The sequence below is a fragment of the Thermobia domestica genome, chromosome 9 (genome assembly GCF_964235325.1).
Source record: "Thermobia domestica chromosome 9, izTheDome1.hap1.1, whole genome shotgun sequence".
In the NCBI taxonomy this organism is placed as follows: domain Eukaryota; kingdom Metazoa; phylum Arthropoda; class Insecta; order Zygentoma; family Lepismatidae; genus Thermobia; species Thermobia domestica.
In genome coordinates this window covers 56,202,342-56,219,474 of record NC_137462.1, presented here as the reverse complement: position 1 = coordinate 56,219,474, position 17,133 = coordinate 56,202,342, and the positions used below count along the sequence as shown (strand labels likewise).

The window sequence follows — 17,133 nt, the reverse complement described above, 5'->3', positions numbered from 1 at the left end:
AGCCTAGAGTTCCGAAGCAAACTAGAAGCTTTGGGATAGGTATCTCCTAGAGCTTCAGAGCAAGCTAAAGAGGGATGACCAGTCGCAGACTGATGTCTTTTTATGGAATCCTCTCGGTTATATAAGTAGTCCAAGTGAGGCGATGGGGCTGCTGTTCCTGTCGTCTGCAGCCATAATATTCCATACTAAAGCACAAATGATTGGTGTTTATAAATAAAAGCGCATGTTGGGTGTTTGTAAATACAACCTTGCAGGACATTACAATACAGAAACCTAAATTCTAACGTTTTAAAAACTTCTTCGTGACTACGTGATTGAAGTGTACGCACCTTCAGTGTGAGAAGCTCGCGTTCGATTCCCTATGGGATTCGTAGTTTGCGTTCCACTGCTCATAAAAGGAGTGATATTCTCGATGCTAAAGCTGCTTTAAAACTAACAAAAAAAAATTCAGTTAAAAACGTATCAATGCAATGTAGAAAATTAAGATGTCACGGGAATGATAGAACGTCATACTCATTTTCATTAGTTTAATAATAATATCACCATTTGATATGAAAGCTGAATTCCTTTGTTCCCAAGATATTTGAAATTATGACTCTCATACCAGAATAGTTCAAGTATGAGCAATGAATTGCAAAAGTTGCAAAGACACGGTACATTTGTATTTATAATCGGAAGCATTTTTAAGATTTTAGCTCGTTTATTTTCTTTCTTTCTCAACGAAAGAGAGAGAGGCTACAATTTAATAAAATATAATAATGTTAAATTGTGGAAACCAAAATTAAATTGCGGGAACGCTAGTAGCAAGTAACGTAAGAAATATATTCATATAATAACTTTGCAGTGTCCTCGCATATGTTATCTACCCCCCCCCCCTCCTCCTCCTCGTCCGAAAAAAAAAATCGGAGTGTGTAGTTGACTAAATATTCTACCCAAAATGTCAACGTTAATTGTGTAACGAAGATAAGTAGAAACTACAACCATATATTACCACATCAATTATATAAACACAGTGATTTTTTCTATCTGTGCCTTATCCTTTATCTTATATTTTTGTTCACACAACTCACTTGATGTAAGTAAATTATAAATTGGTATATTGATTTGCTGATATCTGTAATAAATGCTTTCTGAGTCAGTGCAATGTAAAAATTATGAGAAAATATAAAGATTACTGCAGAATGTATTTATCATCCTGATGTGAACACTATCATACCGGTGTGTCTGCATCGACCTCGGCATAGTCTTCAATCAAATTTTTAATTAACTCTTTTAAATTCTTCCCTTTTTCGGCGTTTTTCTTGAGTCTCAGATAAGCAGCGACAGTGTCATCCCTATTTACCCTAGGATCATAGTTCATACCTCGTTTTTCTCAGAATGGAACAGCCTTTCAAACGGTATCACTTACATGTCCCTATGATGTACCAGAAGGGAATTATTTGAGGGAAAATCGGGATTTTTAGCCAAGAAAAACCTTCTTTAAATTTTGGGACCCCTGAGGCTCTACCGGGTCTGCGCACAAACCTCCAAATATTTGGGAAAATACTACGTAGTGCACCAATTACTTGTGACAAATTCGAATTTCCTGTCTTGAATAGTAAGGGCGGGAAAATTTTTTACCCATGTTAAGAGAGCATAAAAAAAACGCCCAAAAATCCCCTAAAATGCACCTTACAAATTTTAAAAAAAAAATTCTGACACGTCCCTAATGATCGTAAAATTATGGTTTATACGTCGTTTTGTTCAGAATGGAGTAGAATTTCAGATGGTATCACCCGCATGTCCCTTGGACATCCCTTAGGAGGGAAAAATTGAGGAAAATAGGGATTTTTGCTGAAAAATCCCTTTTTTCCCGGTTTGGAGCCCTCTGGCGCGGCCCTGGGTAAACATAGAGATCCAGAAATCACTTTCAAAAATACTACGTGGTGTACTAATTGCTTGTGCCAAATACCAATCTCCTATCTTCAACACTAAGGACGGGAAAAATATTTTCCTCTTCTGCGAATATTCCCAGAATGTCCCAGAATACCCTATATAAATTTTAAAAATTTCTTGACACGTCCCGAATTATCGTAGGATCACGATTCATACACCATTCTCTTCAGAATACAGGAGACTTCGAGATCGTATTACCCTCATGTCCCTCGGACGTCCCTAAGGAGGGAAAAATTAAGTAAAATAGGGATTTTTGCTGAAAAATCCCTTTTTCCCCATTTTGGGGCCCTCTGGTGCGGCCCTGGGTAAACATAGAGATCCAGAAATCACTTTCAAAAATACTACGTGGTGTACTAATTGCTTGTGCCTGTGTACTAATTGTTTCCTATCTTCAATACTAAGGACGGGAAAAATATTTTCCTCTTCTACAAATATTTCCGGAATTTCCCAAAGATACTATACAAATTTCAAAAAATTCTTGACACGTCCCTAATTATCGTAGGATCGCGATTCATACGCCATTTACTTCAGAATAGAGCAGGCTTCCAGATTGTATTACCCTCATGTCCCTCGGACGTCCCTAAGGAGGGAAAAATTAAGTAAAATAGGGATTTTTGCTGAAAAATCCCTTTTTCCCGTTTTAGGGCCCTCTGGCGCGGCCCTGGGTTAACATACAGATCTGGAAATCATTTTAAAAAAATATTACTTATGGTACTAATTACTTGTGCCAAATACCAATCTCCTATTTTCAACACTAAGGACGGGAAAAATGTTTTCCTCTTCTGCGAATATTTCCAGAATGAGCAGGATTGAGGAAGAAATTTTTAATCTTTTAGCAAAGATCAAAATGTGAAATATAGTCTATACTTACTACTGTACAACAGTCTTACGTGTTTTATTGAGTTTTCAGTATTTTAAAAAGGTTATTCCAATAAAGTGAAGAACTACACATAACATTTTAGGTGCATGACATCATCATCATCATCATCATCATCATAGGTATTCTGCCACTAATGGCAGGTCACTTGCTGCAACTGATGCTCCACGGTCTTCCGCTAACCTCTTCATCTTCACGTACTATTTTTCTGTTTTGATATCGTCCATCAATTGTAGTCTCCTTCACCCCTCCCTCTGTCAAAGGTGTGTTGAAGAAAAGAATAATCATCCTTTTATTAGGCTGCGCCTATTATTCTGTCCCTTGATTTTAATTCAATTTGTCAGAATTTTCAAGGGCTTGTCCTCTTTGATTTTGTCCTGCATTCGTAATAATCGGTTTAGTAATTCCAACAAAGTCTGTAAGAAGAATAACCATATCTTAAAGTTTCATTTTTAGATGTTATTCTACTAGTTCTTTTCGGGAAAATGGCTAGGATACAGTTCTGTCATTAGCAGTGTTATTCACATCTACTTTAATAAAAATGAATGTAATTTTTTAACACCTGCAGGAAAATGGAAAATCGATTGATTCAGTTGCAGGAAAGCCGTCTGTCATTGTGACTGAAACGAACATAAAACAAACCTAATTCGGACTAATATCAAGTCATTTCACATCAAAATTTTATTCAATTTTCCAGAAGTTCATTTCCAACATGCTAAGGCTCTCAGTACGTAAAATGTGTCACAGTTCGCATCCTCAAGAGATGTTTGGCCACAAATAAACAATGCAAGAGAATGCATAAGGAAGACCTTAAGAAAGAGTCTTACAGTTAGTTTTGTACATCACAACTCCTTTTTCAGCATCACCTATCAGCTGATTTGTCTTCTATACATAATCATATACTATATGCGATAACATATTTCTATTCTCGTATTTATATTGTTAATATACAAGCTTGTAAATAGCACCAATGCAAAATATCAATATCACACTTTCAAATACTTGTATGTTTTTTATAGAGCTCCAATCGAACCAAAAGATCAGATAATCGGGATAAGGGCCGTCTTTTGCACCTTCTTGGATTATTTGTTTATTGTATGGCCAAACATGTCTTGAGGATGTGAAATATGATACCTTTTATTTACTGCTAACCTTAGCATGTTGGATATGAATTACTGGAAAACTGAGAAAAAAATTGTTTTGAAATGACTTTATATTAGACCGAATTAAGTTTGTTTTATGTTTGTTTCAGTTACAATGTCAAACGACTTTCTTTCATCTGAGTTAATCAATTTTCCATTTCTCTGCAGGTATTTAAAGAAAATCACATTCATTTTTCTAAAATAGATGTGAATAATACTGTTAATAACAAAACTGTATCTACTCATTTTTCCGAGAAGAACAAGTAGAATAACATTTAAAATTTATGATGAAACCTGAAGAAATATTTATTCTCCTTACAGAATCTCTTACAATTAAGAAGAAAAAATTTCCTAGAAGAAATCCCTCCCTGTACAGAATTCCCCACCTCCAAAGATTAGGCAGAACGGGAATTACTGAAGCTTTCGTAATCTGGAAATAAACTTTTGGTTTACTCTTAATATATAAAAAACCTGCTCTCCTAGAAAAATTTGCTGGCTACATCCCTAAATGAGTATGTAGTGGTTTCTGCAAACGTATTGTATTTAGCGTTATTTGTTGATTTTTTTTCTTGTACATATCAACTCTATCAAAACACACCGTGAAATATAGTAACTGTATTGCATAATAAATGTTCTTTGTTCAATTTTAAATTTACTGCGTTCTTAATGTATACAGTTGGTATTTAATGTACACTCGTGAAATGTCTAGTGAGCTTTTGTCCTAATTAAATAAACTTTGGTGGATTTTTATCCTACTCTTAATAAAATACACTCCACACAGTATAAATTACAATTCTGAATATTTGCTTGGTTTCAGAAGTCTGGTAAAAATATGCTTTTTAAACTTTTTTATTTATTTATTTATTTATTTTAGGAATTTGTCCTGGGATTCTCGTATCTCCATTTGAAAGAAACGAATTTCTTAACCAATTATATAATTAATTCTTAGAACGAAATAGGTTATATTATGTAATTCCTGTATAAGTGCAGAACAGATAATGATAATAATAATCTTAGTAATACAAATATAGCTGTTACCGTTGAATTAGCTACGTTCGTAACATTATCGCCTACTAGCTGCTGCATCGTCGCAATTTCGTGTGGTGGTGGCGAATTTCAGAACTAAAGCAAGTGATTGAAAAAGGCACAAGACCTAAACGGCAGAAGTCCTAAAAATCATTTCGCGGCACAAGCCCTAAACGGCACAAGTCCTAAAATTTAGGTCTTGTGCCTATATTTTCAGGACATGCCGTTTAGGACTTACGAATGTCACCCACTACGATGACATGGAATTTGTACCGTATCGCCTGTATTTAGACTTCTCTGCAGTCCAACTCAAAAATGAATCATGTTCTGGATATGAACATTTAATCAAATTATTGCATGAAAAGGAACCACAATTTATTAATAAAATTAATACTATAATCCCATGTGATTTTAGAGAGGGATGTTCACATAGAAACAAAAGAATGATATTCAGACTTCTAATAAGGCTCACAAATTTAGCATTTAGTGGATTTTCGCTATATGAAGTCCATAAATTAAAAAACTATAAACCTTCTTAAAGATCAGACGGAATACCTTAATTCACAGATTCAGGAAATTAAAGAACGCAAGTTTCGACTAACCCACATCGTCTCTAACTTCACAGTAGCAATCGAAAAACTGGTTTCTCAAACACATCATGAGATTTTACAATTAATGTGTACCATAGCAACAAATGAGCGATTTTTGATTACTCTCTTAAACTTTCAGTTTATAGAGCAACATTTCGACTTAATAATACAAAGCATATTGGATAATAGAATTATTGACGCACTAATTAAGTCAACCCTTGCTAATAATATTATAGAGGGTAACGCAAATTTAAGAGGCACTTTAATGGAACAAGACTTGGGACTTTTTTTTTATCAAACTTCCAAGGCATATCTCGTATATTTTGATTCAAAGAAAGCAAATTTAGGTATCATATTACGAATTCCCATCATACGAGACAGTAATTATCATTTTCTACATAAAATATTTAACGGTGGATTTTTGACAGACTCTTCTTATCTCCGTCTACAAATCCCAGAATTTGCTATATGGACGTCGGCATGGATTTTTTAATTCGATGTTTCACTTGGACAAACACACCGTATGATAGAAATCTGTAAATTTCAAACTCAAGCAAGATCACAGAAAACGGATTGCTTACATAATCTCATCTTACGAAATATAACAGCCAACTGCCACATTAAACCTTCGTTATCAAAAGCAGAATAATTTTATTTGTATACTCCAACGAGACTTCTACTAACAACAAGGAAAGTAGTACGAATAGCTCACCAAAGAAACTATATAGTTGTCACAGATGAAACGGATCACAACTCTAACTTATTTCTTTCCATATGATGATTATGAATATCTTCAGAGATCCTCAACTGACCAACCAGACATACGGCCAATTTTTCACAATAGAACATCGCACACTTCCTACCAATTATAGTTTAAATTTTACTTTCAACCTACAAAATATTCAACAAATTGTGACATCTCTTCAAGCTTTATTTTAGCAAGAACGAAGCAATTTACCGAATTATTTTCCGAATTACATTTACACCATTCTTTTCCTTGGACCATTCTCATTATTTCATGTATTTTATTCATTCTTCTACTTACTATAGGAATAACTTTACATTTCTTATATAAACGTTTAAAAGAACACCAACACTAAAACCATCTTTTCCTTTCCAGAAATACGTTCCAGATTCTAATACCGATAATTCTCCTCTCCTTGGCTCTAATAATAATAATTTATTTGGACCTCATCTTTTATAAGTCCCGTTACAAAAACAAAAGCTTAACTAATCGACTAGACATATCTTTACCATTAGAAAGACTTGACTCACCGGCGCCTACTACTAAAGTTGAGATTTCACCGGTACAGACAACAAATACTGGATGTGACGTAAAGATAGATACCAATTTTAACCATTAATGAACTGGTATATATTTATTAACTACAGTAATGACACTTCTGCCCACTCTGAGGAAAATGATAGTGACTATTTTGATCCTGCTTATTGTTAGATGGGACAGAAACATAGTGTTATTACCATTACATATATATATCACAACAGGTTTTTTCCTAGTAATTTTACAGTGTATTATAGTGTTTACAGTGTCTTTTACAGTGTTTCCAAGTGTATCAGTGTTGTGGTGCAAATAACTTTCATTAATGACAAAAATGTATCTTTCTCAAAAATAATCTTGCAGATTATTTTTTTTCCAGTGCGGGGGGGTTTAAGGATCCCCACATCACAACAAAAGCACATGTCAATGCATCACGTGTTATTGATTACAATGAAGCAGACGAGAAGTCAACACGGAAGACACGAAATCAAGACGACGGAGGCCGAGGAGGACCAACTGATCAACTAACCAACGCCTGCTCCAAGGTCACATTGGACTAGGGATACACCTTTTCTTAACCCGAGATCACATTGGACTAGCGATCCTCACCACAATAAAACCCTCACGAAGCTACTTTGGGCTGAGGGGGTTATCCTTCAAGACCCACTAAAACCTTGCAGATGCCTTGGAGACTGCTTTGAGAGAAGGGGCATCGTGCAAAACACCAATCTCCTTCATCTGGTCAACAAAAAGAAAAGACACTATTTATTCTTTGTAAATCATAGACATTGTACTTAGGAATTTTATAATAAATTGGTAAAGGGGAAAAAGACTCGCCCAGACCGTTGTCTTTACCTATGAAATCATTACAATATGTTACATAATTTGGTGCCGGGAGTGATCGGGAAAACGAATTAACTTACAAGGTGTAAATTAAGAAATTATATATTGGTAATTGATTGTATATAATTACTATTCGCCATTACAGTCACAAGTGTGACAAAACTATTAGTGATTGAAACTAGTGATATTAGATCCAGTGACTCCTTGTTCTGTATAGACAGTAATAACAGTTCTGTTCCAAAACTGAGTTTCCATTGTATTCATCACGAAATCCCATTGTATGTACAACAGGACCGGCGTCATCAGTACGTTTTTGTCCTTTAAAAAAAAAATCCAAGAATAATCGACCGAAACGTATTGTATTTCTCAGTTCTTCATAAAACCTTTTATGAAGCTAGTGAAAACAAAAGCAACAGCATTTTTGTTTTAGAAATTTCTTTCTTTTTAAATACAGAACGTACAGTATTAAAATAAAACATTATTCATTTTAGTTAATATAGAAATGCAAGCCAATTATTTTCTTTCCATATACAGTTAAAATAATTCTAGTGTGCTTTGAAAGCAGAATATTTGCCGCATTTGAACAAAAACGAGGTGTTACTCATAGATGTATGTGTATATATATATATATATATATAAATTATTTTAACTGTATATATATATATTTTACATTTTTTGAAAACTAAAACGAACTCTCTAATGTATTTTTCATTGCTATTTGTGTATTTGTTGATGTCTTCAACAAATATCTTTTACGACAATTATGCATTCCATATCTTACTCGGAACTGTAAGTTGGCATATTGGAAGCGATAATTCAGAAAAATTTGCTATCTTACGTACTAGATTAAGTGTTCACGTGATTGGACTCTTATTATTGTATTGTGAATTTAATCTGTATGTATGTAACAACCCGGCAAGGAAAAATGGAGCAATTATTTCAAAGCAGTATCGAATCGTTAGCCGAACAAATCCAAAGACTGTTGGCAAGAATGGACCAACAGTGAACCAACTGGAAGTTAAAATGGAGTAACAGACAGCATGTATTGAAAAAAGATGGAAACTAATATAGAACAACAGACGAATATCATACAGCAGCAGACAACAACCATTGAAAATAACATGAAAAACAGACAGCAGCCATTGAAAAGATGGAACAGAGAGCAGCCATTGAAAACAAGATGGAAGCTAAGATAGAACAGGAGACCAATACCATTCAGCAACAAATAACAGCCATCGGGAACCAAATGGATGGAATTTCACTAGAAATGAAGACGCAAGCAATCAGTATTGAACAAATGAGGTCTGTTTTGAACGAACAAAAGTAGGAAATGGACGATTACAACAAAGTAATAAATGAAGTTTACAAGATTTGTCATAAAAATACCGATCAGCTATGGGTAGAAGTTGAAAATGTGAAACAGAGTTTAATCCAGGCCCATCGTGATTTGCGAGACGACTGCAAGGAACAAAATAAACTCACTTTAGGATGTCTCAACATCTACCAAGAACAAATTAATAATGATGTAGCTGCAATAAAGAAAGAAGTGGAAAAACTACAAATTGAAGGAAAATTCGAGAACCGAAACTTTCGTAACGACATAAACGAAATCCAACAGGACATCAAGAAGAGCTCACCTCAGATCCGTATCACGTTACCAGAGTAAAGATGGAACCGAGCAGTTACTCAAAAGAAATGAGAGAAGGAAGAATATTAAGTTTTAGACACACAGAACCCGTCCATAGTAGAATTCATTCTACAAGAAGGTTGTTTTCATCACCAACCAGCTCAACCAGCGGCAGTGTCGAAGAATCAAAGTATGAATCAAGAGCCCAAAGAGTACCGACATCTCAACGTAAGAAGCTCAAATAACGCAGGGTATCATTTAACGTCGCAGACCTACGTTTCTTTGTTAGATATGATGGATATAACGGCAGAATTACCGCCAAATGATTTCTTCAAAAGTTTGAAGCTCAAGCCAGATTACAGGATATCCCTGAAGAGTAATATCTAAACATTATAGCGCACCTGTTAGATAGTTCCGCGCTAAGTTGGTACGATTTGGAACATCAATGTGTGGATTACCAAGACTTTGTTATCGCTTTCATTAACCAATTTCAAAGTAAAACGGCTACCGTTAGTTACAACAGTTAGAGCCTTTACGTAACAAGAAATACGATCCTAAAGTGGACAAGTCATTGATTGATTTTTGTATCGATAAATTCAGGAATATGAAGGAACTTCAACCCCACTCCCTGATGAGTGTACGTCTGATGAGGATCTTGGCTAGAAGATCGAAACGTCACATGTAAATGTGTTTTTTATATTAAATAAGTGTAGTCTTGTTCAGCAGTGTGTTTATTTTTCTGATTTGATTTGTAAGACGTATGACTATGATTGTGTGTCATTACGAATTTAATTAACGAATTATTTTTGTCTTTCCTATATCGTTCTATGACTTACGAATATATTAACCTAACGAGTTTATAGTGAATTACCTACAAGTATTCTGATTACAAAATAATGACGTGCTGCTCTTAGAATCTCTGATACATTTCTATCCTAGCTTTAACATCTCTTTTGGCATACTATTGTATAAGTTCCATTGCAGTTGTATGTAGCTTTGTAGATGTCTAAAGAGTAACTGAATATTACGAATTAGTGTTTACGTCTCATGATTTCCCACATTTCTTGTGGAACTCAGAAAAAGAAATATGCAAACTACATTTAAAATTATTGCAAATACTGACGCTGCTGGGAGCTTAGAATCTCTACTTTAATGTAACGGAAATTTATCTTATGTCACTTTGGAACTTTCTTTTTCCTATTTTTATATTCAATCTTATCACAACGTAACTATTTCTATCGAGTTTCAATTCTATAGCCGTTTTTTTCGGCCGAAGCAAAAACAAAATGGTATATCTGGCTTCAAGGTCATGACTAAATGATCTGCGTTTGATTGCTCCTCCTACAAAAAATATTACCCTCACTTGGTTGGATTAAAACTTCATTTATCATACTTTCAATGCAGTTTATACTCTATTTACAAATAGTATGTTGCCAAAAGAAATTACACTATAAAAGCATGCAAAAATAAATTTACCTGGGAACCTCTAGCGTCGTTGATTATTTTTCCCTGAGCAATCTGACATCTTTGTTGAAAAGCATCCACTTGATTTAACTGGTCCAAACATAACTTACATATATATTTCGACCACGGATCATTTTGATACACCTGCAACGAACAAGCCTACAGTATAAAACGCCAGTTAATTCACACACATACAAATATACACAAAACCAGATAAAAATACAGAAACTTGGAGAAAAAAAGGAAGTCGAATAGATGGCAAATTACAGATACTTATGTGTAATATTAGCGACAATCTGAAATATAAACGCGAGATGAAAGTAAGGGTAGAATTTACACAAGAAATACAAGAACACGAAAAGCGCACTTCTGTTGGTCGCTGAATAAATTATTACAACGAATTCTTCATAAGGTTCCCACCCAGCGATGTATTATCCGAAGAAAATAGTACTAATAATAATAATAATAATAATAATAATAATAATAATAATAATAATAATAATAATAATAATAATAATAATAATAATAATAATAATAAAGTGGATATGAAAAAGCGGCCAGAAACTTTCGAAATTTAGGTACATAAAATAATAATGGAAACTATCTGGATTGAACGGAAAACCGGTAGGGAAATATTACGAATAGCTACAGAAAAGAGAATAATCTAACATTATCTAATAAGAAATATGTTTTCAGAAAAATGATGAGGTATCGTTAAAAGAAAAAAACAAGAAGACATTATTACTGACGGAAGGTTTTAAAAACAGATAACTGTTACGTCAAGATAAAGAGGATAGCTAAAGATTGTAGAAGACATTATATTTTAAGAGACGTGACGGAAGCTACGGTGAAAAGAAAAATGGGACAGAATTAATGATATTTGTTACGTCAAGATGAGAAGACTACTTGAGGAATGTAGAAGAGATTGTACTTTAAGAAAAATGTGAAAGAAGTTACCGTTAAAACAAAAACATGAGAGAAACACTTATTACTGACGGAAGATAATTAAACCAGTAACTCTTATGTCAAGACGAAGAGCTTACTTGAGAACTGTAGTGCATGGCAGAATCTGGAATAATTAAGTGTATTTATTATCCAAATAATATGTCCCTTATAGTGCAACAATTAACAGTATGTTCGAAAATTTGAGAAAAGTTGTGAAGATTACTGTATGAAAGTAAATGCTGAAGATAACAAAGCAATGATAACTGAGAAGAATTATGTAAAACCAAGAAGTTGACGGATAAAAGTAGAGCAAGTGAAGGGCACTATTATTGTTATTATTATTATTATTATTATTATTATTATTATTATTATTGATCGCTTCTCGGCCTTTGGCCCCGTGGTTGCTCATTTCTTTTAAGGTCTTTCCTTTCTTCTGGCCAATTATCATCAATGAACAACTGTCCCTTCCTCCACGAGGTGGGGCTGGAAACATCGTGAGCAGTAAGTCGAGGTGCATTAGTATCTCGCAGCAGGGCTCTATGGTGGCTAAGCAGGGACCTTTCCATCTTCTCTGTTCCTAAGCTTCACAATAATAGGTTGGGTCGTGAGGTCTTCAGTGATTTTAGATCCTCTGGCAGGTCGAGAAACTGATAATATTTTTAATTGAATAGATTCCTTTTTGGCCGTTTGGAGTCTTTGTACGTCTGTGTGCGCGTTCATTGTATTTATTTTTTTCTTTTTTCCTTTTTTTTGTGTGTTATTATGTTTATATTAAATGGCACCTCTAGCAGATGATTGTCCACAATGTAATCAATGTATATATGGAAAGCAGAAAACTGTTAAATGTAATACTTGTCAAAGAAAATGTCACTCAGCTTGCTTTGAACAAATTAGTAAAAAGGAACATATCCAATTAAGTGAATTTAAATGTAGTGCTTGTGTTCAAAAAGATAATTTTTTTGTTTGTGGTAGTTCAACTAGTGCTAGGCAACCACGTGTCTCTGAAAATGAAAAGAGACAAAATGACCAGTTATCTTGTTGTAAGGGTTCTTCTATGGACTTTGAAATGATATCAAAATTACTTGAATTTAGTGTAAACAAGATCAAGAGTGAACTTTTACATGAACTATTTGAACTTAAAAATGAAATTGTAAGTTTGAGGAAAGAAAACTCTTTGTTGAGAAGTTTGTTAATTGGAGAACAAGTCTACACCTGTAAGATCTCAACTTCTAACCAGGACTTTGAACAAGACTTTACACCGACTCCAAACATCAATGATCAAAATCATTTCCCACATTTAACGGATAATAGTGAAACTGGTAGAGATGAGCAAATATCCTCTAAATCCACACCTTCACTCTGGTCTCAAGTAATATCCAAAAATAATAAACCATTTCAAGCTCTGAGAGCTAAGAAGTTGCCGATTTCAGATTCTCGGAGAGAACCAAGGAAACTCACCGTTGGCTGTGGCTCAGGTAATTCAAACCTGGTATCTAAATCAAGAAGAAAAGCACTGTTTGTAACAAGACTTAACCCGTTAGTTACTAGTGAAGAAGTTGAAGGAATTGTTAAGGAACTCAATGTGAAAGAAGTGGTTTGTACCAGATTGAAGACTAAACATAATTCTTACTCTTCCTTTCATATAGAGGTGAATGAATTAGACTTTTCCCGAATTAATGATCCTAAAGTGTGGCCTACAGGTGTTCTCATAGGTCCTTTCTATGGTAGATTGCGGAATTATGGCGAAGTTACTAATCATAATTCTCCTACTAAGCATGATGAACCTAAACCTTAAAATTTGGTATCAAAATGTCCGTGGACTTAGAACTAAAAGTAGTGATTTTTTCTCTTCAATTTCTGACTGTGAATATGATATAATTGCAGTAACAGAAACATGGTTATCTGATATTCATAGAGACTACGATTATTTCCCAGATACCTATACATGCTTTAGAGCCGACAGATTATATAGCGAAGAGTCATGTCAAAGAGGTGGTGGATCTTTGATAGCAATAAAGAAAAACTTTATGGTGAATCGCAGGCCTGATCTTGAACTTATAAGTGAATGTGTGTGGATTGAATTAAAATGTAATACTGGAAAGAATCTCTTAATATCGTGTGTTTATTTTCAACCAACTTTTTCCCCTGTAAATTTTGAAAATTATTTGAACCATATTTCTAGTAGGTTAAATCCTTTGGAAAATGATATACTGATTCTTGGAGATTTCAATATATCCAAAGTTGATTGGTTAAATAATGAACAGCTTCCAGGAATACATTATTATTCCAAATTGAAGTTTCAGCAATTAGCTGTTTTTTTGGAAAATACTAACCTGTGTGTTGAACCTTCAGTTTCTGCTCTTGATCTTGTTATCACAAATGATACTTCTATGTCAAGAAAAACCAATCAGTGTATGGTCTATCCTGACATTTTTCATTATCCGATTGAAATCATTGTGTTTTTACCTAAAGGTTGTAAAATAAATAAGTTTTCTGAACGTTTTCAATTTGTTAGAGGTGATTATTATGCATTATATCAACAACTGGCCAATATAGATTGGTATAATATCTTGTTAAAACCAGATATAAATGAAGCTGTTGTCGATTTTGAAAAAGCAATTGTATTAGCTATGGAAACAAATATTCCGAAATCTAGGCCAAGAATATCTAAATATCCGTGTTGGTACTCCAAAAAATCTGTTTCTTTATTAAAAGCAAAGAATTTAGCTCATAAAAAGTATAAAAATACATTAAAACACGAAGACTATTTATTATTTGCTAACTACCGCAAGGCTTTTAAGACTCAGTTAAAAGATGACAAACGTATTCACTATATTAAAATGGAAAATCAATTAAAAAGTAATCCTGAGAAATTTTGGAGATATGTATCTAAGGGTAATAACAAGACTGCAACTGGAATAGTAGTAAATGATTCTTTGGTTACCGACTGCGAGTCGTTGGCAAATTTGTTTGCAGAGTACTTCGCATCAGTTTACCAGACATTTTCAAATATTAGCAATACAAATAATTATTTAACATCATCAAGAACTTTTTGTGAAACGAAAATACATCCTATTACAACTAGAAATGTAAGAGATGCTATTAAATTCTTAAAGACTAAATCTGCGTCAGGTATAGATGGAATACCTGTTTTTATAATAAAAGGTGTAGCTGAGGTAATCTCACCAGTGTTAGCATCTTTGTTTAATTGGAGTTTAAATGAAAACATTTATCCTGAAGCCTGGAAAATTGTAGCCGTAACGCCAATACCTAAGACTAAAGGTGACAAAATTAACGACTATAGACCAATATCTATAATGAATGTTATTCCTAAAATTTTTGAAAAAATAATGTACAACTACTTGTATAATGCTGTACGTGATCAGTTGGATATAAATCAACATGGGTTTATAAATGGTAAATCAGTTACTACAAATTTGGCATGCTTTGTACATAGTTTGTTTTCTGTTATTCGATCGGGTGGTCAGACAGATGTTATTTACTTTGATTTTGCCAAAGCTTTTGACAAATTACCTCATCACTTATTAATAAATAAGTTGTATAAGTATAAATTATCGAATCAAATAATAAAGTGGCTAGATTCGTACTTAGATAATAGGAAATTCAAAGTAAGGTATAATGGCTATATGTCTTCTATTCATAATATAACATCTGGTGTGCCTCAAGGCTCTAATCTTGGTCCGTTGTTGTTTTTGTTGTATGTAAATGATCTACCTGAGAAGTTAAATTGTAGATATTTGATGTATGCCGATGACATAAAAATTTTTAAAGAAATTAAAACCTTTCAAGATCAAGTAACCTTACAAGATAATATTGAATTAGTGGTCAAGTGGTCTGAAACCAATTTTTTGCCTTTGAATATTACCAAGACTAAAGGCATAATTTTCTCAAGGAAAACTGATCTTCTTTTGTATAATTATACAGTCGGTAAACAGAGAATCGATTTTGGAGCCTATGTCAAGGATTTAGGAATAATTTTGGATAACAAGTTATTATTCAATAAGCATTTACAGGTAATAACTTCTAAGGCTAGGAAGAACTTAGCTATGTTAAAATGTCTATGCCGTAATTTTTTGAATGTCAATACGTGTAAGACTTTGTACATTTGCAATGTGCGATCCCATCTGAAGTACTGCACTGTTATTTGGAATTGTGAAACTAAGTATTTTGTAAATGCTATAGAATCTGTTCAAAACAATTTTTTGGCTTGGTTACGATGGAAGTTTAAAAACTTCAAAGATAAGAGTTTGTCTTGCATATCTAAAGACCTTTATTTGTTACCTCTAACTGATAGGCGGTGTATTTTTGATTTAAGTTTTTTTCATAATATTCTTCAAGGTGTCTTTTCTATTGATGGTCTCTGGTCCATAAGAATTCCATATCGCAATGTTAGAAATTTTGTACCCTTTGTTTCGAATGTTCCTACCCTGAAGAGTTCAATTTATAAAACTATAGATACAGCCAATAAGTATTACCATGCTATAGATATCTTTCAAAGTAATTTTATTAAAATTCGTTCACAATTAATTAAAATTCTAAAGGACAAATAATTTTAACTTGTAAGGTGCCATTTGAATTTTTTTTTAATTTGAAATTTTTTTAAAAAAAAAAAAGGTTTTCTTGTTCTCTCTTTTAACTTTCTTTCTCTTTTCCTATCATCTTTTTTCTTTTATCTTTGCTTTCTTTTTTTGGATACTACACTTCTTTTTATTATTATTATTATTATTATTATCTTGGTTATGAGTTTCACATGCCATATGCTTATTTTGTATTCTTTGGTAAATTTATCTTATTTTTATTTCTGTCTTTGAATGAGTGTACTTTAATAAGGTGTCATTTGATTTGAAAATTAAGCTTATATTATTTTATGATTTACATGTATGTTCATTTGTAACTTTGACTATATGTATGTTCCTTTTAATATGTTATATACTTTTTTCCTACTGTATACTCATCTCAATGTTATTTTAGTCTCATGACTGGGTGTACTTGTTTGAGATGTACTTAAGATGATATTTCTGCTTATTTGTTTTCTCATTATGCTTTTCATTGTATTTTTATCTGTAATACCCATTGCTTTTTTTTTTTTTTTTTTTTTTTTTTTTGGCATGTTTCAATTTTATGTTGTTTAAATGTAAGCGCCCTATAATTGTATAATCCTTCTTGGGGGCACTTTGTGGCTGTAGCTGTTTGTCCCTAATAAACATTTAAACATTTAAACATTATTATTATTATTATTATTATTATTATTATTATTATTAAAGATTTGAAAGTGAACATATTGTAGGTACCAAAAATAGAAATAAATAAAGTGTTAGGAAGCTGGGAATTATATTTAAAGACTTGAAAATTGAGATAGAAAAAAGGTGTATCAAATGATTTGT

At 33.1% G+C, this 17,133-nt stretch overlaps 1 protein-coding gene across 9 annotated transcripts in view; it reads right to left on the bottom strand.

Annotated features, from left to right (window-relative positions):
* LOC145694669 (uncharacterized) overlaps positions 1-17,133 on the bottom strand; it is a 508,204-nt gene that overhangs the window by 251,806 nt on the left and 239,265 nt on the right. For all 9 annotated transcript variants that reach the window (XM_081771152.1, XM_081771151.1, XM_081771150.1 and 6 more), the window contains exon 3: positions 10,796-10,927. In XM_081771152.1, the coding sequence (XP_081627278.1) occupies positions 10,796-10,927 (132 nt within the window). The remainder of the gene's footprint in view (positions 1-10,795; positions 10,928-17,133) is intronic.